The following is a 24,989-nucleotide window of genomic DNA, read 5'->3' on the forward strand; positions in this document are numbered from 1 at the left end:
TTCCCTTTTCTATGCATGATTTATAATTTAAATTTTTATTATATTTATTTTGATTTGGACCTCAGGGAGCACAAAGCGCAGAATCAAATATCGCCGTGATGATTGTACGCTCTAGTATCAATTGTTTGGCAACAATAAAGCAATAAAGTAAAGCAATAGACCTCTATCAGATCAGCCTCTGCCACTCCATAGAAAACAACCCAAGTTTGCCCAACCTCTCATTATAGCACATGCTCTCTTATCCAGGCAATACCCTTGTTAACCTCTTTTGCACCCTCTCCGATGCTTTGACATCCTTTAATGGGGCGATCAGAACTGTAAGCAACACTCCAGATGCAGCCTAATCAGAGTTTTTTTAAGGTTACAACATAACTTCCCGACTTCGACTTTCAATACCTTGACCAATAAAGGCAAGCATGCCATATGCCATCTTAACCACCCTATCATCCTGTGGAGCCATTTTCAGGGAAAATTTCAAGAACATTTTTGACAAGATGATAACATTCATCAAAATAAAACAATCAACTCAAGGTATATTCCATACCTATTGGTATTTCCAATGTTTTTATCTGTATTTAGTAAAAAAACATCGTCAAGGCAACATTTGATCATAACCAACCAATACAATTGTCTGAATAAATGGAAATAATTCTTAACAAGTTTACTACTTTAGTAATACTCTAGAAGAGACTCTATAAAATATTTAGCTTTAACAGTATGCCAATGTCTATATTAGAACGTCTTGAATTATTCTCCCTCTTCTCACACATCTGGTTGTGCATTTTGTTTTGCACCCCTTTAGACTGCACTACAACCTTTGTCTTCATTGTTTTAATTACTATCACCATGTACACTGTTTACTTTGCAAGTTCGACATGAGCAAGCTATTTCACTGAACACAGAAATGGATTTGTTAAATACTGAACAAATTCTTAGACGGTTTCAAAATGAGTTTAGACACGTTCTTTAAAAAGCTAAGTTCTTTTACAAGTTGCAATAAATGCCATTGTTTTAAGGAACCTGCTGCCTTAAATACAGCAAAAACCTCATTAATTGCTAAACTTAAAATGGTTGAGTAACGGTCATTTTGAACAAAATGATCCAAGTTGTATTTCCAGTCTGTGTTATTCTGTGTAGTTTCTTCTCTTTGGGTAGTAGATACAATTGGGATATGAAACGTCCCTGTACCTTGTTATTAAACATTAGTCTCTCTTGAACTAGATGGAGATTTGAGATTGATTTGGTTTGGCTGTAACTGAGTTCCACAATTAATTAGTCAATGGATATTTGGTATCTGTATAAGTGCGGTTGCTTCATTAATGACTAAAAACAAAAAGTAATCAATTGGTAAAATCATCAACTTTTAAAATTGTGTTAATCAATTATAGGAACAAACAGCTTTAGGGAGATGGGGAATCTGTAGAGTTGTGAGAATACAACATGAGACCATGAAGAGATCTAAACTTGATGGCGATTTTAAAGTGGAAGGTTTAGGACAATGGGAACTTTTGTGTGTCCAAAAACAGCATGGACAATAGGTGGTCAGAACATGGCAACAATTCTCATATAAAAGCAAATTGCCAGAGAATTTTGTCCTGGTACTAAAAACTAAGCTATATAAAATGAGCTGCTATCTTCACTCCAGCTTCAGATTCTCAAGCAGGAACTAGTTTTGTTTCAGCATGTAGTTACAGAGAATTTGAGTATAATTAGGAAAGTGTTTGAAATAACAGAAGTTCATTGAGTTGACATAATATTTAAGTTTAAACCAATTGGCTCTAAGATCAAAAAGCACTCCTAATGCAGATAATCTAAAGGGAGCATAACCACTACTGATTGGACTATGGACATGTCATTGGTCCCATGCACTTAAGACAGATAGGTTAGATTTAGACTGACATTTTTGCAACCAGCATGGAGAATTTCAAATAATTGATTTACAAATATTTTTAATCTTTAAAATTAGAAGCAATTTGTAAAAGTACAGACTGAAAATGCATGGTCATTTTCTAGTTTTGCACTTGGTCTGGCACAGTAGAAGTCAAATTGATCTGTCTCAAACTGTGCACTGTGGTAGCATTTAAACATGAATGCATTCATTTTAAATGCATCCATCACTTTGATACCTTTTAAAGATTTACCAGACTCTGCAGCTGCTTCAGATGATCTGGCACTTCTGTGCCTTTATCTCCATACCTGACTCTGTGTCCTCTAGATTTCATTTGTATCATTCTTTACAAACTCGACACCACCCAAAATTGTTCATGTTCAAACTTCAATTATCATCTCTGTTCTTGTCAACACTAGCTATTTCCTGCTTAAGAAATTCCCCATCCTTGTTTTCACATTACTTCAGTCTTCTCCATTTCTATAATCTCCCCCAAGCATATATCTGCTCTGATTCTCACCTCTGATCATCCCTGAATTTAATCGCTCTTGCCATGCCTTGCACTGCCAGGTCTAAAATATGAAATCACTTCCTAAATTGCACTCCCCTTTAAGGCACAGTTTGAAGATGCTGTCTTTGACCAAACTTATTTGTTCTAATAATATTTATAAACATTCATCATTGTGAAAATGTTCTGGTGATTGCTCTGCTATAGAAACTGTATATTCATGTTTTTTTTCCTGTTCTTGACACATTTTTGAGCAAGGTTATTTCTACAAACTCCATGATGGAATGCAAGAGAGCTTGAATTAATGAGATTCTTCTTCCTTACATTTGCACTTCAGCAATTCAAGGCCCTTTGGTGTTTTTAAAACTACTTTTCTTTTGAAAGTTGGATTAGATAGATCCGTGTTTTATTGCCAGATGAGCAGATTTGAAAAGAATCCATTAGTTGCAAGAATATCAGCTGTCCCTTTCTTGGTACGTACAGAAAGTAAGCTGTTCCATTTTGATTTTACTCAGCGGTACGTGATGACAATTTTTGGGTCTTGAGAATACCAGTGACCCAATTAGTCCAGGATAATGCTGTCAGATATTGATTTCAATTTCCAAAGTGTACTTCAGAAGCTCTGTCTCAATCTGAAATAAAACGATACACAATTATTGCTACATTCTGTGACGCAATGTGCTACAAATGTGATCCTCTTGATATTTTTCACAATGCTTTTCGTCACAGTATTTGCAGACAAGTTTTTCTGAGGATAAACCATTTTTCCCTAGAGTAAATCTGGAAAGCAGTAAAGATCTAGTCAATGACTAAACCAGAATTGCCCCATTAACTGTTCATTTTTCCTAAATAGAACATCATTTGGGGGGGGGGGGGGAGTGGGAGATGAAAGAATCTCAACGTTATTCAAAATTATGAGGGGTATAGATAGGGTAAATGCAAGCAGACTTTTCCCATTGAGGTTGGGTGGGACTACAACCAGAGGTCATGGCTTAAGGGTGAAAGTTGAGAAGTTTAAGGGGTATATGAGGGGGAAACTACTTCGCTCACAGGGTCGTGAGAATGTGGAATGAGCTGCCCGCAGTAGTGCATGCGGGCTTGATTTCAACGTTCAAGATAAGCTTGGATAAGTACATAGATAGGAGGAGTATGGAGGGCTATGGTCCCAGTGCAGATCAATGGGGTTTGCAATTTAAATGGTTTCAGCATGGACTAGATGGGCCAAAGGGCCTGCTTCTGTGCTGTAGTTCTCTGTGACTCTATTTATAAACTAAGTTACACCAACTCCATGTTGACTTTGTAAATGTGGTGAGGACCCACAAGTATCTGGATGACAGACTTGAATGGAGCACCAAGACAGAAGCTGTGTACCAGAAGGGCCAGAGTCGCCTCTACTTCCTGAGGAGATCCTTTGGAGTATGCGGACCTCTCCTTCACATGCTTTACCAGTCTGTCGTCGCCAGCACAATTTTCTATGCGCTGGTGTGCTGGGGTAATGCCAGCAGGTTCAATAAATTGATTAGAAAGGCTAGCTCTGTTACAGGAGTCAAACTGGATACACTGGAGGCTGTCGTGGAACCAAGGACCCGACGGAAAATCCTGGCAATTCTGGACAATGTTTCTCACCCTCTGCATGTCACCTTGGCTGAACAGAGGGGCACTTTTTAGTAATAGACTACGACAACTGTGCTGCTCCAAAGAGCGCTGTATGAGGTTCTATAGTAAGTCAAGCTTTCGCCGGGGAAGTGAAGACCCCCCTCCTGTTAGACTGTATAAGTAACTTATTTTTTATTCTTTCTTACTTCTCTTCTAATATTTGTATATCTGTACACTTGTAATACTACTGTGACACTGTAATTTCCTTTGGGATCAATAAAGTATTGATCTATCTATCTTATCATTTCATTCACATGACTGACATGAAGCAAAGATTGTTTGATCCAATCCGTCCAATAGCACTGCAAATGAAAAAATATATAGTTCCAGAAACAAATTAAAATTGCATTAAAAAGAAGTTGATTTTTTCTCCACAGATACTGTGATTAGACACAAGCTGAATTGAGGAGGTGGGGCCCTGGCCCCAGAGCATATTGAAGTGATGGAATCTGATGTTTGGACGTTGATTTAGGCACTGGGCCAGATGGAAAAGGTCAGGGAGTCGGGGCTCAAGGCGAGGGATGGGCTGGTTCAGAACATTGCTCCATGACTCAGCTTTCTGCTGAACTGCAGGGCTCTCTTTGCAGACTGCAGCTCAGACTGCTATTTGCTTGTGGCTACTCTTTGCATGATGTGTTTTTTCTCTCTGCACATTGGGTGTTCGACCTTTTTTTTAATGGGTTCTTTTGGTTCCTGGCTGCCTGTAAGGAACGAGCAGCCATGTCATAACGTATATATACTTGTATAATAAATGTACTTTGCACTTTGAAATAGGAAGCAATGATTGGGGAAATGAAATGGCTGTTGACAGCTTTATTATGACACAGGAGGCCTCTTAGACCGGGCTTATGCTGGCTCCCACAGTGAAGCAGCTGTGTTTTTGCCTCATACCCCGACAATTTATTCTCATTCTCACAAACATACTAATTCTACCCGTGCTTCTTTTTAACATTTACCCACATTCACGGGTAGTTTACAGTCTTCAGGTAACTAATCAGCTTTTGTTTTCAGGAGATTGGCCCAACTTGGAGAAGACCTGTTGGGTGCGGCCTTTCACTGATTCTATTATGGTTATCGGATTTATTGAGCATGCCCACAAGAAAATGAATCTCAGGGCTGTATATGGTGAAATACGTGTACTTTGATAATAGGTATACTTTGAACTTTATACAACCTATGCATGCACCGAATAGCTAAAATGTCAATACCCCACTGGACAGATGAACAATTAAGGAAAACTGGGGCTTGATTGAACAAAATTTTACAATTAGGACTAAGGAAACAGAAAATATATTGAACAGACACCCAGAATATTTGTTTCTGGCAGAAGACACAAAAATATGCCAAAAATAGTATTGAAATTGGAATTTTGAAAATAAGTTAAAACAAGAGATGTCACTAGAGGAAGAAAATACCAGGCGGATTTTTCGGAGCACAGGCATGTATCCTTTGCTTCGGGAAGAAAAGGCTATGTGCATTAATTATAGTCTTTCAGAATTCCCAAGAATCTGCTCAGGCCTCCAGTGGATGAAAAACCATCAATCATATCATTGTTTCTCAATTCAGAATGGGAGGAAGAGAAGCAGGGAGAAACATCTATTTTCCCTATTAGCTGATAGGGAAATATTGACATCCATTAAGGAAGTAACAGGAGACAGAATTAGGCAGTCAGTATGGTTTTAAAAAAGGGAAAGCAGATGACATATTGTAGTTATTTGTTGAAGGATATAACTACCAAGGCAGATAAAAGGTAACTAAATGACACTCGTATTTTTAAAAGGCACTTAGAAGGTGCTTTACAAAAGTTACCGATGAAAAGGTTGTCAGTCTCTGCATGTTATCCTTCATAAATGCATTAAGCAAAAATGATTTCAAATTGTAAACAAAATTAACAATTTACTTTTACATTCCACGATGCTTGAAAATTGCACTATTTTGCTTGCTTCTGCATTCATGGCTTTTTATTGAACCTACATTTACTAGGAAATTCCAGCAGTCAAACTGCCGACATTTTTTGCGGCTAGCTGCCACTAAGTTCGGGAGTTCTGTGAAGCCACAAACGGTCGAACTTTCTGACTGCTCTTCATTTGTTTACTTCCTGAATGTGAGCTGATGCTTGGGTCCAAAAGCATGATAATTTTCCCAGCACTTGACACAGTTCAAGGAAATACTCGGCAGAGGTACAGCACTTTATTCGTATCAGTGGAGACTTCTTTCAATTGAACACAAGTAAGATGTGTTCAATAGTACAGAACTTAAACTTCATTAATTATTTCAACGTTTTTCTAAAATCCCAGGACATTTTGTTTTTTTTCAGCTGCTTTCTCAGCTTGTACTGGCCTGCCCCAATGTTATACAAGCTGCCATATCAAAACTGCTTCTGGCAATCCTACAATGGTGATATTGGAAAGGGAATGGATAGGGAGGCGAGAGGCAAGGGTGGCTTGCTTCAGGCAGGTTTCAGCTCATCAGACTCAACTTCCCTTACATTTTAATGTTTACCCTTAACATGCAGTATCATTCACTAAAAGTCTTGTTTCCCTATTCTAACTTCTTATTCCTCCCAATTATCCTCCACTTTTCAACCTCTCCTTTACCTCTATATTTGGTCTTCACAAGAAGTTATATCCCCTTACTCACCCATCAACTTACCACCCACCCCCCCACCTTCTTATGCTGGCTTCTTCCGCCTTTCCTTTCCAGTCTCAATGAAGGGTTTTGGCCTGAAATGTCAAGTGCTTATTCCTTTCCATAGAGCAGGGATTCCCAATCTGGGCTCCACAGACCCCTTGTTTAATGGTATTGGTCTAAAAAAGGCTGGGAACGCCTGCCACAGATGCTGCCTGACCTGCTGAGTTCCTGCAGCATTTTGTGTGTGTTATCCAGCAAATGATCTATATCGCTTTTATAGAAACCTATCGGTCTCTATCCAGGTAACCATATACTTGTACCTCTTCTGATAACCCTTGAAACAAACGTATCAAAATAGAACAACGGATGCAAAATGCAGGAGGAACTCAAAAGGCCAGGCAGTATTATATGGAAAAGAGTGAACTGTTGACATTCCAGCCTGAGACCCTTCTTGAGGACTCAGGATAAAGTGTCTCCGCCCAAAATATCGACTGTTTACTCTTTTCCATAGACGCTACCCGGCCTGCTGAGTTCCTCCAGCATTTTGTGTGCATTGCTTGGATTTTCAGCATCTGCAGATTTTCTCGTGTTTGATATCGAAGTAGAGACCACCTGCAAACCCCTGAGCTAATACAATTGAAAGGTCAACTGAAGGGGTAGGCAATCAGAACTGAGGCAAGCGATCTCTATAAATGCAAGCACTACCAGAGAGAGAAACGCCCAACAATTGCACACTGAAGATGTCACCTCGACCGGAGGCAAAACATCTGCAAGCTAATTGCCAAGCTCTGAGAACACTGCAACATCAAACATACTTCTTGCTGCAGAGCAAGAGGGTCAGAAGTTAAGCTGTCATCAGAATCGCACAGGCAAATGGAAAGGAAACAGTTAAGAGCTTATTACAAAAACTGGATACACAAAGGACTTTTGTAGAGCTTCGTCGGCAAAACTGTCTCAGGTTTTAGGCTTATTGTTTGTAGCTTAAAAGGAAAATTACTTGTACTTGGGGCTCTTAGTTACTGAGAAAGGCATATGTAATCAGTCTTTCACTCTACGGAAAAACTCTTAAGAGATCCTATTTAATTACAGAGTTGCATAGATTCTGTGCAGGTAAGTTAACAATGTTCTTATGTTCTAAAGATCAACAAAAGAAAATAAGAAGTTTGGCTGGATTTTAGTTGCTACTTTTCTGTGTTTTGTCCTCTCCCAGAGACTGACGGTACAATTAAGTTTGTACCATGTCTTAGGCTAGATGAACCTTACTCGTATTTCAAAAAGTAAAACAGTATGTAATGAAGTGTCTGCTGTTGAGCTGTGGAGGAATTAAACCCTGAACAAACTCTGCTTTCTATATCTCGAGCATTTCTTTGAACCTTTAGTTAAGCCCCATGTACCTAATAAAGTGACCACTGAGTATATGTTCATGGCCTTCTGCTACTGTAGCCTATCTACTTCAAGGCCTGACAAGTTGTGTGTTCAGAGATGTACTTCTGCACACCACTGTTGTTATTTGAATTACTGATGCCTTCTTGTCAGCTTGAATCAGTCTGGCCATTCTCCTCTGACTTCTCTTATTAACAATGTGTTTTCACCCACAGGACTGCCACTCATTGCAGTTTTTTTGTTTGTTTTTTGCATCATTCTCTGTAAACTCTACAGACCGTTGCACATGAAAATCCCAAGAGATCAACAGTTTCTGAGATACTGAAACCAACCCGTTTGGCACCAACAATCATTCTGCGGGTCAAAGTCACTTAGATCACATTTCTTCTCTATTCTTGACGTTTGATCTGGAAAATAACTGAACTTTTTGACCATGGCTGCACTGCTTTTATGCATTGAGTTGCTGCCTCGTGATTGGCTAATTCGATATTTGCATTAATGAGGTGCACATAATAAAGTGGCTACTGAGTGTATATGCAAACTTTTACAACCTATCAGAAAAAATTCCCACCATGATAACCTCAAATGCTTTTGAAAGATTTTGTTGAGCAACAAACCCAAAGATGACTAGATTTAGAAGATTTTACTCAAACTCAGAATAGATGAATATCCCTGCTTACCTCTTCAAAATCTCTGCTGTGGCCAATTAAATTTAGGTGGTTTATCATTAGATAATACGGGTAAAGTGATGTACTCCTTGCAAACAAATGTTTACAAAATTCAGGAACATTTCTTCCATTTTCCATGGCATTATGAAGATGAATAGCTTTGTATAGCATTAGAAACTTTATGGCTTCATAAATCTTTTGTTCAGTCACTTGATCCTCAATCAGGTCTCTACATGCATTTGTTCTTTCAGTCTCGCTTTGCATGGAACGTATAAATGCCCACTGAAAAAAAAATTGCATATTTCTTTCACCTGTTTTTCCTTTGGAAAAAAGGTCAAATTATTACACATGTAAGATATTGTCTTTTTTTAAAATAAACAATGTTAAACTCAAATAAGCTTCCAAACAATGTTTTTGCAAGAGAAGTGAAAACTTTTCCCCCCTCTGCCATCATTTTTCTGAACAGGCGACAAACACTATTTCACACTATTTATATTTTATTGCAACTTACAGTAATTATGTATTGTACTGTACTGCTGCCACAAAACAACACATTTCACAACATACGTCAGTGATATTAAACACGATTCTTATTTATAGAATATCCTTGGTAAGATGGATTAGTTGTATAGCAGGTTTTACTTTGAACAACTGCATTAAAATTACAGTTCTGAGAAAAAGTTTTTGAACCCTTTTCAATTCCTTGGCTTTTCTGCATTAATTATTCATAAAGTGTGGTCTGATCTCCATCTAAGTCACAATAATAGACAAACACAATCTGACTAACCAAATAACTCACAAACAATTGTACGTGTTCTCGTCATTACTGAGTACACCAATCACAGTCTAGGTTCAAAAAAGTATGTGAACCTCTGGGGTAATGCCTTCTACAAAAGCTATTTGGAGTCAGGTGTTCCAATCAATGAGATGAGATTGGAGGTGTGAGTTGTATGAGGTGCCCTGCCCTTTCAAAAAAAAGGCATACAAAATCAGGTTACTCACAGAACCTGCTCTTCTCAATAAGGATCTCTTTATGTGCACCATGCCTCAATCAAAACAATTTTCAGGGGACCTTAGAAGAACTGTAGAAATGCATGACGCTGAAAAGGCTACAAAAGTATTTTCAAATCCTTAGTGTTCATCAGTCCACAGTAAGTGAAATTGTCTGGAAACAGAGGACATTCAGTACTGTTTCTTCTCTCTCTGGGAGTGGGCATCCTGCAAAGATCTCACCAACAGCACAATGTGCAATGCTGAAGGAGTGAAAAAGAACCCAAGAGTAACAGCAAAAGACCTGCAGAAATCTCTAGAATTTGCTAAAGTCTCTGTTCATGTGTACACTGTAAGCACTGAGCAAGAATGGTGTTCATGGAAGAAACCACTGCTCTCCAAAAACAAACATTGCTGGACATCTCAAGTTTACCTGCATATTACACAATGCTTCTGGGACAATATTCTGTGGACAGATGAGACTAAAGTTGAACTTTTTGGAAGAAATGCACACTATGTTTGGAGGAGAAAGGGCACTGCACAGCAACACCAAAACCTCATAACAACTGTGAAGCATCATGGCTTGGGGCTGCTTTGCCGTCCCAGGGCCTGGAGAGCTCGCGATCATTGAGGGAACAATGAATTCAAAATTGTATCAAGACATGTTACAAGAGAACGTCAAGGTAGCAGTCTGTCACCTGAAGCTGAACGGAAGTTGTACGATGCAACAAGACAACGATCTAAAACACAAGAGTAAATCAACACCAAAATGGTTTGAAAAGCACATTCATGTTTTGAAATGGCCAAGTCAGAATCCAGATCTTAAACCAATTGTGATGCTGTGGCATGACCTGGAGAGGGCCGTTCATGCGGGTATCCTAGAAATATTGATGAACAGGGTAAGTTTGTGGACCCTTTTAGAATTTTCTCTATTTCTGCATAAACCATTGCTTTCAGTAACTGGTGTGATCCCTTTGTACAGCAAATGCCTTTCACCAAACATTTTCTGTAACTGTTGATCAGTCCTGCACATTGGCTTGGAGGAATTTTTGGCCATTCCTCCTTACAAAACTGCTTCAACTCTGGGATATTAGTGGATTTCCTTGCATGACTGCTCACTTCAGGTCATCCACAGCATTTCTGTAGGATTAAGGTCAGGACTTTGACTCGGCCACTCCAAAATGTGAGATTTCTTCTGCTTTAACCATTCTTTGGTAGACTCACTTTCACGTTTAGAGTTGTTGTCTCACTGCATAACCCACTGTCTCTTGAGCTTCAGTTCACAGATGGATACCCTGACATTTTCTAGTGGAACTTGCTGGTACAATTTAGAATTCGTTGTTCCATCAATGATGGCCAGCAGTCCTGGTCCCAATGCAGCAAAGCAGACCCAAATCATGACACTGCCACCATCATGTTTATCAGATGGGATGAGGTTCTTATGCTGGAATACAGTGTTGGCTTTTCGCCAAACATAACTTCTCGTTGACACCAAAAAGTTCCATTTTCAACTCATCCATCCACAGAACATTCTTCCAATAGACTTCTGGCTTATCCACATGGTCTTTAGCAACCTTTAGATGGGCAGCAATGTTCTTCTTGGAGATCAGTGGCTTTCTCCATGCAATCCTGCCATGCACACCATTGCTGTTCAGTGTTTGCCTGACATTAGGCTCATGAATGCTGACATTAGCTAATGCAAGAGAGCCCTGTAGCTCCTTAGATGTTTCCCTGGGGTTCTTAGTGACCTCCTGGAATTTTATATGCCTTGCTCTTGGGAGTTATTTTTGTTGGTCTACTGCTCCTGGGGAGAGCAACAACGGCGTTGAATTTCCTCCATTTGTACATCATCTGCCTGACTGTGGATTGGTGGAGACCAAGCTCTTTAGAAATGGTTTTGTATCCTTTTCCAGCCTGGTGAGCGTCAACAACTTTTTTCCTGAGAACCTCATAAATCTCCTTTGATCGAAGCATGGCACACTTCCAAAAACCTGTGTAGTGAAGATCAGACTTTGATAGTGAAGACCCAGGTTTATGTTCTTTAAATAGGGCAAGACCTCAGACACTCACACTGATTGTCATCCCATTGATTGAAACATCTAACTCTTTAAATGAACTAATAATCATAGAGGTTCACATACTTATCCCAACAAATACATGAAATATTGAATCATTTTTCTGAATAAATAAATTAACAAGTATAATGTTTTTTGTGTTATTTGTTTAATTGGGTTCTCTTTATCTCATTTTAAGACTTACATGAAGATCTGATCACATTTTAGATCATATTTATGCAGAAATAGAGAAAATTCTAAAAGGCTCACAAACTTTCTAACACCACTGTAGATTGATGTGATTCTGATTTCATGTTTCTCTTCTGTTGGATCATCCAAAACCAAAATTGATAGAAACCCCCCAGATACAACATAATGACATTCACTGAATTGAATTGACATAATTTCTTACGTCCTTCACAAAACATGAGTAAAAATCTTTACATTACATCTTTGTCTGAATGTGCAATGTGCAATTTACAGTAATTTGTAATAAATAGTATGTACAACAGGACAGTCTATATAGCATAGAAATACAATTGTATCAACGCGAGTTAATCATTCTGATGGCCTGGTGGAAGACGCTGTCCCGGAGCCTGTTGGTCCTAGCTTTAATGCTACAGTACCGTTTCCCAGATGTTAGCAGCTGGAACAGTTTGTGGTTGGGATGACTCGGGTGTCCAATGATCCTTCAGGCCCTTTTTACACACCTGTCTCTGTAAACGTCCTGAATAGCGGTAAGTTCACATCTACAGATACGCTGGATGTCTGCACCACTCTCTGCAGAGTCCTGCGATTGAGGGAAGTACAGTTCCCATACCAGGCAGTGATGCAGACAGTTAGGATGCTCTCAATTGTGGCCTTGTAGGAATTCCTTAGGATTTGGGGACTCATGCCAAACTTCTTCAACCACCTGAGGTGAAGGAGGCGCTGTTTTACTTTTCCTCACCGCATAGCCAGTATGTACAGACCACGTGAGATCCTCGGTGATGTGTATGCCAAGGAACTTAAAGCTATTCACCCTCTCAACCCCAGGTCCATTGATGTTAATAGGGGCTAGCCTGTCTTCATTCATCCTCTAGTCCACAACCAGCTCCTTTGTTTTTGCGACAATGAGGGAAACATTGTTTTCTTGACACTATTGTGTCAAGGTGATGACTTCTTTTCTGTAGTGTGACCTCCGTTGGTCGTGGTCGACCATGGGTACTGCGCCTCTGGTAGTCACTGGCAGTAGCTTCTCCAGGGCGCAAGCCAGGGCAGAGTTGATATGGAGATCAGTCTGTTGCTCATGCAGTGGGACGCCCCTCTCCATGCTGATGACAGGTCTATCGGAATGATGAGAGTCAATACAGTTTGGTGCCAGCAGCATCGCAGGAGTTGCCGTGCCGGTGCTGGGTACAGCAGTCAGCCACCTTCGGGACTCCGACTCCGGATTTTTCCTCAGGGTTTACTCCCAAAGCCTTTCCCATGAACAGGTATGGACGCAAGGCAGCAGAGGTTTGAAATTGGAGTTTTCCTTCTAGATGAGCTACCATCTGTGGTTAACGAGCCCAATCTGCCCGGAGCAACTGGTTTTAAGGTGCCATTGGCCTGCCTTTGCCCCTTCTCCTGTCAGTGGGAACAGCTCTGCCGGACATAAGAACTATGCCACACGTGAAGGCCAGTAGTTGGACTTGGTTGTCAGAGGCTGTTTGAGACGCACACCATGAAGAGCATTTGTTTAGCAATGAGAGAAAAGGAGGGGGCTTAGGATACAGCCCTGGGGGGCTAATGAGTTGAGGGTCAGAGGGGCAGAAGTAAGGGAGCCCACTCTTACCACCTGCCGGTGATCTGACAGGAAGTCCAGGATTCAACTGCGCAAGGCAGAGTGAAGGCTGAGATCTCTGAGCTTCTTGTCAAGCCTGAAGGGAATTATGGTGTTGACTGCTGAACTGTAGTCCAAGAACAGCATTCTCACATAAGCATCCCTCTTCTCCAGGTGCGCAAGGTCAGTGTGTAGAGCTGTGGCTATTGTGCTATCTGCTGTTCGGTTGTGTCAGTAGGCGAATTGTAGAGGGTCTAGTGTGGGTGGTAGCATGCTGCAGATGTAGTCCTTGACCAGCCTCTCAAAACATTTGCTTATTATTCAGGTGAGTGTGACGGGACGACAGTCGTTCAGACGTGTTACCTTGGTCTTTTTAGGTACAGAGACAATGGTGGATGTTTTGAATTATCTGTTAACAGTTTGAAGGAAAACATGACCTCAATTTACAGTGATCTTGAAGTGTACAATTTTTTATATAGCTCATTTTTAAAATTCCTTGAATTTTCCAACTCAATTTCTGCAATTTTACTTTGACCTTAAACATTCACTTTCCTCCCATTGTACTCATTCTGAAATACTTGGTTTCATTTGTGCCAATGTAAACAAGTGGAAGGATGAATACTTTACACTGTAGAATCAAAAATTGTACCTCCTTCCGAAGTGTTTCCAAGCAGATCTCCAGTTGTTCAATGGAATTTCCACAATGTTTATGTTTCAAAGACCACTGGTTTATCCATCCGTAGCCTTCCTGGGATATTTTTTTGGGAATCTATGGGTGTTGAAACAAAGAATTGATTGAATTCAGGTGAAGACCATGAGATCATAAGAGATGGAAGCAGAATTAGGCCATTTGGCCCATCACATCTCCTCCGCCATTTCATCATGGCGGATCCAATTTTCTTCTCAGCCTCAGTCTCCTGTCTTCCCCTGTACTCCTTCATGCCCTGACCAATCAAGAATCCATCAACCTCTGCCTTAAATATACATAAACACTTGGCCTCCACAGTTGCTTGTGGCAAAGAATTCCAGATTCACCATTCTTTGATTAAAGAAATTCGTTCTTATCTCCATTCTAAAAGTATGTCCCTCTATTCTGAGGCTTTATCCTCGGTCTGAAGACTCTCCCATCACAGGAAACATCAAAATCAGATTTATTATAACCGACATAGGTCGAGAAATTTGTTAACTTAGAAGCAGCAGTTCAATGCACTACATAATATAGGAGGAAAAAATAAATAAGAAAATCAATTACAGTATACATATATTGAATAGATTAAAAATCATGCTAAAAGCAGAAAATATATTTAAAAAGTGAGGTAGTGTTCACTGGTTCAATGTCCACTTAGGAATCGGAGGCAGAGGGGAAGAAGCTGTTCCTGAATCACCGAATGTGTACCTCCTGTTTGATGGTCATGGGTGAGAAAAGGTGCTGGGGATCCTTAATAATGGACGCTGCCTTTCTAAGACAGCGCTCCTTGAAGATGTACTGGGTACCTTGCAGGATAGTGTTCAAGGTGGAGCTAACTAAATTTACAACACTTTGCAGCTTCTTTTGACCCTGTGCAGAAACACCCCATAACAGACGGTGATGCAGCCTGTCAGAATGCTTTCCACTGTATATCAATAGAAGTTTTTGAGTGTATTTGTTGACATACCAAATCTCTTCAAACTCCTAATTAAGTAGTCTTCTTCACCTCTCCTGCCTATCCCCTCCCTCCTTCCCCTCCCCCACCCCTTGATCTTTCCTCTGATTGGTTTCCCACCCTCCCCTCCACATTCTTTATAGGGCCCCTGCCCCCTCCTTCTTTAGTCCTGATGAAGGGTCTCGACCCGAAACGTTGACTGCTTCTTTCAACGGATGCTGCTCGACCTGCTGAGTTCATCCAGCTTTTTTGTACATCTTGATTTGATCACAGCATCTGCAGTGCACTTTGTGTGAAGTATAGTCTTTGTTTTGCCTTTATAACTGCATCAATATGTTGGGACCAGGTTAGATCCTCAGAGATCTTGACACCCAGGAACCGCTCACTCTCTCCACTGCTGATCCCTCTATGAGGATTGGTACGTGTTCCTTCCTCTTACCCTTCCTGAAGTCCACAATCAGCTCTTTCATCTTACTGATGTTGAGTGCAAGGTGGTTGCTGCGACATCACTCCACTAGTTGGCATAACTCGCTCCTGTGCGTCCTCTCATCTCCATCTGAGATTCTACCAACAATGGTTGTATCATCAGCAAATTTATAGATAGTATTTGAGCTATGCCTAGCCACACAGAAATGGGTATAGAGAGAGTCGCGAAATGGGCTAAGCACCCACCCCTGAGGTGCACCAGTGTTGATCGTCAGAGAGAAGGAGATATTATCACCTCAGCATCCTCACCACATCCACTCTATCAAGGACTTTCACCATTCGCTAGGCTTCAATGAAGTCACCCCTCAGCCTTCTAAATTCCAGCGAATACAGACCCAGGGACATGAAACGCTCTTCAAAGGACAAGCCATTCAATCCTGGAATCATTTTCGTGAACTGCTTTGATAGCTCTCCAGTTTCAGCACATCACTTCTAAGGTAAGGGGCCCAAAGCTGCTCACAATACTCAGGTCTCATTGGTGCTTTATGAAGCCTCAACATTACATCCTTGCTTTTATATTCTAGTCCTCTTGAAATGAACACTAATATTGCATTTACCTTCCTCACCACAGACTCAACCTGTAAATTAACCTTTAGGGAATCCTGCACAAGGACTCCTTGTTACTTTGCACCTCAGGCTTTTGTATTGTTTCTCTATTTAGAAAATAGTCAACCCTTTCATTTCTTCTACCAAAGTGCAAGACCATACACTTCCCAACACTGTATTCCATCTGCCATTTCTTTGCTCATTCTCCTAATTTGTGTAAATCCTTCTGTAGCCTGTCTACTTCCTTAAAACCACCAGCCCTTCCACTTATCTTCATACTGTCTGCAAACTTTGCAACAAAGTCATCAATTCCATCATCCAAATCACTGACATATAACTTAAGAATAATCATTCTCAACACAGACCCCAGTAGAACACCACTAGTCAATGGCAGTGGTGTCTGTCACCTCCTTATTCTCTCATGAGTCAAATATCATCGAGCTGCAGCACCAGTTCCCTAATACATTCTCTCAGGAGATGCAACTCAGTGCACCTGGTGCAGATGTGTTTCCCTGGGAGACTAGCCAGCTCCAAGACCTCCCACATCCCACACAAAACACTGCCCCGGAGCCATTCTCACTAATCTACTATGCTCTAAAAGGTGAGCAATGAACAAATAAGGAGAGAGAGTAGGTTACAAGACAGTGCATCTCACTCAGTACTGATCTCTCCTAACTCAGAGGAGCCAAAGGCACTCTAAACAATGGCATACTCCAAATGAATCGTTGCTCCGCTGGCACTTGAATTATTCTCATTGGCCCTTTCTAATGAACCCTTCTTGCTGATAGTTCACTCCTCAACTCAGAAAAACTGTGGCGAAACTCTTCTTGAAATCTCGATCACCCTCCTCATTAAAAGGTAGCTCTTTTTATGCAGTCCTGATCTGGTTTGTCCAACTCAGAGTAAACCGGCACAAAGGTCTGCTTTTAATTCCTGAACACGGACCTGACTGAGAGGTAGCTCTTTTAACGCACTGCCTCTTGCTGACTGGTGGCACCTCAACTCAGAAACTGCTGCAAAACTCTGCCTTTGAAAGGTAAAAAGGTAGCACTCTTTACCCAGCCCCGACAGGGATTGTCCAGCTGTGCAACATCTTAAAAGTTTGCTTGATTTGAAGTATCTGATTTTAGAGAAATATAGAAGAAAACTGAAAGTTTTCCCATTTTAAACTAAAATGATTTGACGAATAAACTCTTGTCATGCTTGTCAATTGACTCTTGTCAATACCAGCCGGGTACAGGTATTGACTTTAACCTATGTTTCGATGACAAACTGTCATCTTCATCAGGGATGATTCCTCAGCATGTCTAGTCCAGTGGTTATATATACCCCTGTCATCTTTCCCTCTTGATTGGTTAGTCTTCATCCAATCAGGTTTCTGCTGTCCCACCTTGTTTGCAATTGAATTCCAGTTCTTACTTAGAGTGAGACCTTTGTCTCTGTTATTAAGATGTCTGGTGTTTACAGGACTCCTTGTGAATGCAGAGGTAGAAGGTATATTGGAGGGGCAGTCAATGGCTTTTGGGACCGCCTGGTGAAGGAAGCCATTGAAATAAAACTACAGAAAGGTCTTGCTTTAAGTAAGAAATAGAATTCAATTATAAATAAGGAGGGACAGTGGAAACCCGATTGGATGAGAACTAACTAATCAGGAGGGACGGACAGCAGGGGTATATATACCACTGGAATAGACATGCTCAGGCATCATCCCTGATGAAAATAGCAGTTTATCATTGAAACGTTGGTTAAAATCGATACCTGTACCCAGCTGGAAGCCCAAGAAGAGTTTATTCATTATGTACACCGTGAAAGCACTAGATCCTTTTTTAAAAATGATCTGGTCAGTTCAATCTGTCAAAGCAAACCATCACTGATTATAAGTATATAATAAACTAACTCAAATTATGTAACAAAATCAGCCAAGCACTTTATAAAGATGTGAACACCTTGAGAAAAGTACTATGGTAAGTTTCTTTTTGTACACCTGGTGATGGGGGGGGTTCAGTTCTGTGTAAAATGTGGTGAAGCTGGAACAGGTTTTGGAACAAAATAAATATAAATGGACCATTCAGTTCCTCTGCAGGTCCTGTATCCTCTGTTCCCCTCTGATTTTTTTTACAGCTATGTGGACCAACCGCTGCTTTGAGCAGGAAATCTTAAGCAGCCTGAAAACTGAGCGGCACTTTAAATGTTTATTTTTCCTAACATAAACATCAAATACACACAAACCACAACTCACAACACAAGTAAATGATATCAGGTAGTCAAATCATCTGACAAGCACAATTGCAAAAGTAAAATGTTTTCACTAGGCAATGTTATAAGGATCTAGCCCTCAGTAACGACGATCAAAGAGGGACAGAGAGAATATGTATTTACTGACAAGTAGCCTCTATTGTCTCAACTAAAAGGCACGTGGGTTCACAAACTAACTACCTATGTGCACCCTCATTAGAACAATCAATGAGGGGAAAGGGTATTACTCGTGAAAGGAGGGGTCTATGCTGGCCAAGCATTCCTCGTGGTCTCAGTCTCTACATAATCCGTGGGATCCACCTCATCTGTGATGGTAACTGAAGAGTCACTGCTCCCACATATTTGGAGATCCTGACTCTTAATAGTGTTCCATATCAGTTGAACTAATGGATCTCCATTCCACTGGCTCAAGGTCACCTGAGTACCTGGACCACCTTCTTACTGGTTCCAGTCCAGGGCTACAACCAGTGTTATTCTATGGTTTCTGCTGCCAGCCTTGTGCCTGTGTTCTTTTCAAATCCTGACTGTCTCAAACCAGTCAAAACTAGGTGATCCCGGCACTGAGTCTAATGAGACGACAGATCACTCCTCCACTTTGTCTGCCACTTTCACATAATGAATTGCTACTCATCTGAAAATGGTTTCAGGTTTAGCAGGTCATGAGCTAGAGCTGCTTACGGCCACATTGAATTGCTCGGATTGGATTACCCCAGAGCAAGAATAAGTTCAGGGTTAATAAAATGGGGGGGGGGGGGGGGAAACAAAGACAACTGCCTTGTCTACTCCCCCTGTCCTCGATTCATCCAAATCCACTGAGTTGTTAAACTATAGTTCTTTCTGGCCAACGACACCATCGGTATTCAGTGGGTGGGTGATTTATTAACGATGAGCTACTGACTTCCATTCTGTGTTTATTGTTACAATTTGTAACAGGGTTGTAATTTGAAATACCGACAACGTAAATACATTGAAGCTCTAAAATGCTTCAAAGTAAAGGTTGTGGTACATTTATCATTTAGAAAATTTATGGATTATATTAACACATAATTAAAGGCAAATTTACAATTATATTAACATAAATTACAAAATTATATTAACATTATATGAAAAATTCCAGCTGCGTGACAACAAAGGCTACGTGCATGGGAGCATTTCAATTATTATGCGGCCGCGCACCAGCTCAGCTTAAAAGGAATAGTGTCTAACTCAATGTTACATGCCCCTGTGCTGTCAAATTCTATCAATCTTAGTTTTAAAAAACTGAATTAACAACTACTACTTTTTCCACCATGAGCTGAAGGTTGCTCTCAGTGACTTTCAAAGCCATAGAATCTTCAACTGACCCTTAAGAAATGCAATTTCAGTTTACTGAATTCTTTACCTTGCATTCCTGGTTCAGATGCTGGTGATTATTTTGCACTGTTAGAAGGCTCCCAGAACTATATATAATACATCGGCTATGGTCTAACTAAAGCAACAAGTTACAGTATTCTAGTTTTAAAGGCTAATGTTCCATTCATACTCTTCACCATTCCATTACAAATTATAACTACTGGCATCTCCAACACAGTGGAACACTTGTTTGTCATATTAAGAACAGAATAATCAATTCACAGCTGATTCCAATTAAATCCTATCTCAGCAAATTTTGACTTAAATGTGATGTTGAAGTGATCTTGCACTGTCCATTCTATGCCCAGTTTACTGTACACTGGCTCCTTGAATTCTGAATTCTGGATCTACTTGGGCCCTTCTCTGGCCTATTTTCCTCCAAATTTTTGTTGGAAATTGCAGGTGTAACATTAACTATCTGAAACTACTTTAAACCTCTTTGGGATAATAATCCCAGCACTTAACGCCAAGCTATTTCCCATTTATGAATTTATCTCGTCTACAGAATTTCCTGTGTTAATATACAGAGGGATCTTAGAGTGAAAGTTCACAATTTCTTGAAAATGATGCCGCAGTTGGCTAGGATTGTGAAGAAGGAACTTGGCATACTTGCTTTCACAGTTTGAGACACTATTTAAGAACTGAGGTGTCATGTTGCTGCTGTACAAAACACTGGCCAGATAACACATAAGAGTGCTCTGCGTAGTTCCGGTCACCGAGCTACAAGAAGGATTAAAAAGGAATGCAGAAGAAAGTAATAGGACGTTGCCAAGAACGGAGGGCTTTACTCGTAGGCAGAGATTGGATACTGAGTTTATTCTCAGTGGAACATAGAAGACAGAGTGGTGACCTTATAAGTCTTTTATAAAATTATGAGAGGCAGAGATAGGATAGATCACCTTAGTCTTGTTCTTAAGTTAGGAGAGTCTAAACCAGGAGGACTGGTTTTAGGTGTGGAGGAAGAAATTTTAAAAATTATGGGGTATGTTTTTTAGATAAGTGGAACAAGGTGCCAGAGGAAATAGTAGAGACAGATACAATTACAGTTTTAAACGACAATAGGACAGATATTTAGGAAAGGAGTGGAGTGATGTGGGCCTAATGCTCCAAGTAAAACTTATTACCAGAGTACATACATGTCACCATATCCAACCCCGAGATTATTTTTCTTCAGCCATACTTAGCAAATCTATAGGACAGTAGCTATAAACAGGATCTGTAAGCTGCAAACAATCTCTGCAAATGCAGATATAAATAAACCACAATAGATAACGAGCAGGAAATAACAAGATAAAAGCTTCCTTAAATTAGTGTAATTATCCCCTTTTGGTCAAGAGCCTGAAGGTTGAAGGGTATTAACTGTCCTTGAATCTGGCGGTGCAAGTTCTGAGGCAACTGTACCTTTTACCCTGAGGGCAACAGTGAGAAAAGAGCATGGCCTGGGTGGTGAGGATCTTTGATGACAAATGCTGCTCTTCTACAGCAACGTTTCATGTAGATGTGCTCAATGGTTGGGAGAGTTTTACTCATGATGTACTGGGCCAAAACTACTACCTTTGTAGGGTTTTCCACTCAAAGGCATTGGTATTTCCATACCAGGCCGTAATGCAGCCAGTCCGCACACTTTCCACCACACGTCTATAGATTTGCCAAGGTTTTTCATGACATGCCCAATCTCCACTTCACTGCAAAGAAATGCGGGCAAATGGGAAGAACACAGATGGACATTGCAATTGATATGAACTAGTTTGGTCAGATACTAACTTTGAAGTAACACACATTCTAAATTATTAGCATATCAACCAAAGCACTATTCCTATTATTGAACCCTACAGGGCACCTCTCTACATTTGTTACCAGTCTGAGAAAAACTATCATTCATCATCATAGTATGTTTCCCATTCCTTGGCTAGCTCTGTACTAATGCTCCCATTGATTTTTTTTAATCCCCCAGGTTTTACTTGTTCTAACATACGTATTTCACTACTCTTCATTAAAGGGCTTATGGAAATCCAAGGCTAGATCATCCACCCTACCTTCAATCTACTCCATTAATCACATAATTCAATCAACTTAGCTCAGGGGTTCCCAACCTTTTTTATGTCATGGATCAATACCATTAAGTGAGGGGTCCATGGGTTTCAGTTTGGGAGCCCCTGACAGAACCAACCACGATTTGATTGGCAAATCGAATGGTGACTTTAATTTATTTGTATTTTTTTCACAAATTCAACTTGATTGTGTCTTGGTTTATTGGCACTGAAGGATCTACTGTTGATTTATCCTTCTGCAATATAGAAGAGTTGTAACAGGTACAATACACCATCCCTATATTCATTAGGATTTGAAAGACTGCTACCAAAAACACAGCCTCTACTTCCCTCAATGTAGGATGCATCCTGTCCAGACTATACCATTTCTCTATATCAAACTGTCAATATTTGGAGTATAGGAAACTGATACAGGACTTTGTGATATGGTGCAACTCAAACTACCTGCGTCTCAATATCACCAAGACCAAGGAGATGGTGGTGGACTTTAGGAGATCTAGGCCTCATATGGAGCCAGTGATCATTAATGGAGAATGTGTGGAGCAGGTAAAGACCTACAAGTATCTGGGAGTACAGTTAGACGAGAAGCTAGACTGGACTGCCAACACAGATGCCTTGTGCAGGAAGGCACAGAGTCGACTGTACTTCCTTAGAAGGTTGGCGTCATTCAATGTCTGTAGTGAGATGCTGAAGATGTTCTATAGGTCAGTTGTGGAGAGCGCCCTCTTCTTTGTGGTGGCGTGTTGGGGAGGAAGCATTAATAAGCTGGTAAGGAAGGCGGGCTCTGTCGTGGGCAAAGTACTGGAGAGTTTAACATCGGTAGCTGAGCGAAGGGCGCTGAGTAGGCTACGGTCAATTATGGAAAACTCTGAACATCCTCTACATAGCACCATCCAGAGACAGAGAAGCAGTTTCAGCGACAGGTTACTATCGATGCAATGCTCCTCAGACAGGATGAAGAGGTCAATACTCCCCAATGCCATTAGGCTTTACAATTCAACCGCCAGGACTTAAGAACTTTTTAAAAGCTATTATTAATGCTTTTTGAGATAGTGATTTAGATGCATATCATATTTTTTACTGAGTTAAGTATTGTATGTAATTAGTTTTGCTACAACAAGTGTATGGGACATTGGAAAAAAAAAAGTTGAATTTCCCCATGGGGATGAATAAAGTATCTATCTATCTATCTATCTATTAAGAGCCACATTGTTATCTTGTGGTGACCCACTTTCTGCGCAGGCGAACTGGCTCACAAATAGCCAGCGCGTGGGGGGAGACTTTGATAATGCACCTCCGATGTCATTTCCTCCCGGAGAGGGCGGGCGTGGGGATTAAATGCCAGCGCTGCGAAGTTTGAATAAACTAGTCTCGAAATGACTTACCGACTGCATGTCGTTATTTCAGCGCTGTGTGTAGCACATCGCTGCAATCTATTATTTATCCTATCTAGTACTTGAGGTATCCTACCCCAAGCACTATAACATTGCTAGAGAGTTGAAAAGTACTTTAATTTCCTCAGCAATATACTCTGCTTCCTTAAGAATTCCAATTTATTCCATAACTGACCCCAATCTTCTCTCTAACTGCTCTTTTGCCAACAGTTTGAACTCCAGGTGCTATATTTGATGTAAAGATACACTTCAACACAATCTTAGAACAGTACACCAGAGGAAAAGACCTTTTTGCTCACAATGTTGTGCCAATTAAATTATTAACCAAATACTCAGCTAATCCAATTCTCTCTGCCTACTCAACATCCATATCCTTCCATTTCCTGTACATTCACATGCCTATCTGAGAGGCTCCTGAACATGTCTTTCTTGTATTTGCCTCCTCCAGCACATTCGAGGCACACATCAATGTTCTTGAAAAACAAACGCCCCGTAAATCTCCTTTCAATTTACCCACTCTCACCTTAAGTGCACACCCTCTGGCATTAGACATTTCAACCATGGGGAAAACAAATACTGACTGTCCACTTTATCTTATAATCGACATCAGGTTTCCCCTTAGCCTCTGCTGCTCCAAGAAAACAACCCAAGCCTGTCCAATGTCTCCTTATAGCACATGCCCTCTAATTTGGGCAGTAATCTGGTAAGCCTCTTCTCACCCTCTCCAAAGCCTCAACATTCTTTCTATAATGGGGCAACCAGAATTGAATGTAATACTCCATACTCAATTTTAGTAGCATTTCAAAAAGCAGTAAAACAAATCCAGACCCAAACTCAATTCATCAACTAATAAAGTCAAGCCCTGTGCCTTCTTTACTGTGCTATCGACATGTGTAACCACTTTCAGGGAGTTATGGACTTAGACCCAAGGTCCCTTCAACATACTCTATATTCATCAAGAGACTCCCTTGATTCTAGTTGCCTAAACCTGCTATATGTTTCGCTTTCCCCTCCCTAATTAAATATTCAATATCGTAAGCCATCCAATGTTCTGTAATGTTGCTACCTTTGCCTTTCACCCACACCAGAACATTGACAGCCCTGAATTCTCATGAATGCTCATGTAAGACTTCCATTAGTCCACTGTCATTCTACCTAAAAGCATTTCCTTGCAATCTCCTTTTTCTAGGTCCTGCCCTAAACTACTGAAGTCAGCCTTATTCCAATTCAGGACCTTAATCTTCACCCTTGAAGCTCTCAAGCAACTTGTTGCTACGTCTTATTTTACTTGCTGCAAGGGAAGACCATCACCGCACAAGAGCTGGAGATAGCTTTGAAAAAAACAGGCAGCATAAGCACTCCTTTGTACCCAAGTGATAGCTAATGCACATCAGTCCAAGATCAAGGTGCATTCCATTTGCCTATTTAATCAAAGCACTTGGCTTCCTTCCACTAATGCAGCTGCTCGTCTTTCAGCAGCCTGTCAAATACTCAAGGTCCATTGGCATAGTGTTGCACTATTGGTAAGGCATTATAGTACAATACAGACTCTATTTTGTTAGACAAAAATGCCATTTTTGCTACTATATTTCCACATTCCCTCCTTTCTGTCATTTCATGACAACACTACATTTGACTA

The 24,989-nt window shown here is 40.5% G+C and overlaps 1 protein-coding gene across 5 annotated transcripts in view; it reads right to left on the reverse strand.

Moving 5' to 3' along the window:
* Positions 1 to 532: 532 nt before the first annotated feature.
* LOC140713800 (ubiquitin thioesterase otulin-like) overlaps positions 533 to 24,989 on the reverse strand; it is a 42,475-nt gene continuing 18,018 nt past the window's right edge. For all 5 annotated transcript variants that reach the window (XM_073024345.1, XM_073024347.1, XM_073024344.1 and 2 more), the window contains 3 exons: positions 14,232 to 14,351; positions 8,747 to 9,016; positions 533 to 3,028 (listed from right to left, as the gene is read on the reverse strand). In XM_073024345.1, coding sequence (XP_072880446.1) covers positions 2,978 to 3,028; positions 8,747 to 9,016; positions 14,232 to 14,351 — 441 coding nt within the window. In that variant the 3' untranslated portion in view covers positions 533 to 2,977. The remainder of the gene's footprint in view (positions 3,029 to 8,746; positions 9,017 to 14,231; positions 14,352 to 24,989) is intronic.

This window comes from Hemitrygon akajei, chromosome 20 (assembly GCF_048418815.1).
Source record: "Hemitrygon akajei chromosome 20, sHemAka1.3, whole genome shotgun sequence".
Classification (NCBI taxonomy): domain Eukaryota; kingdom Metazoa; phylum Chordata; class Chondrichthyes; order Myliobatiformes; family Dasyatidae; genus Hemitrygon; species Hemitrygon akajei.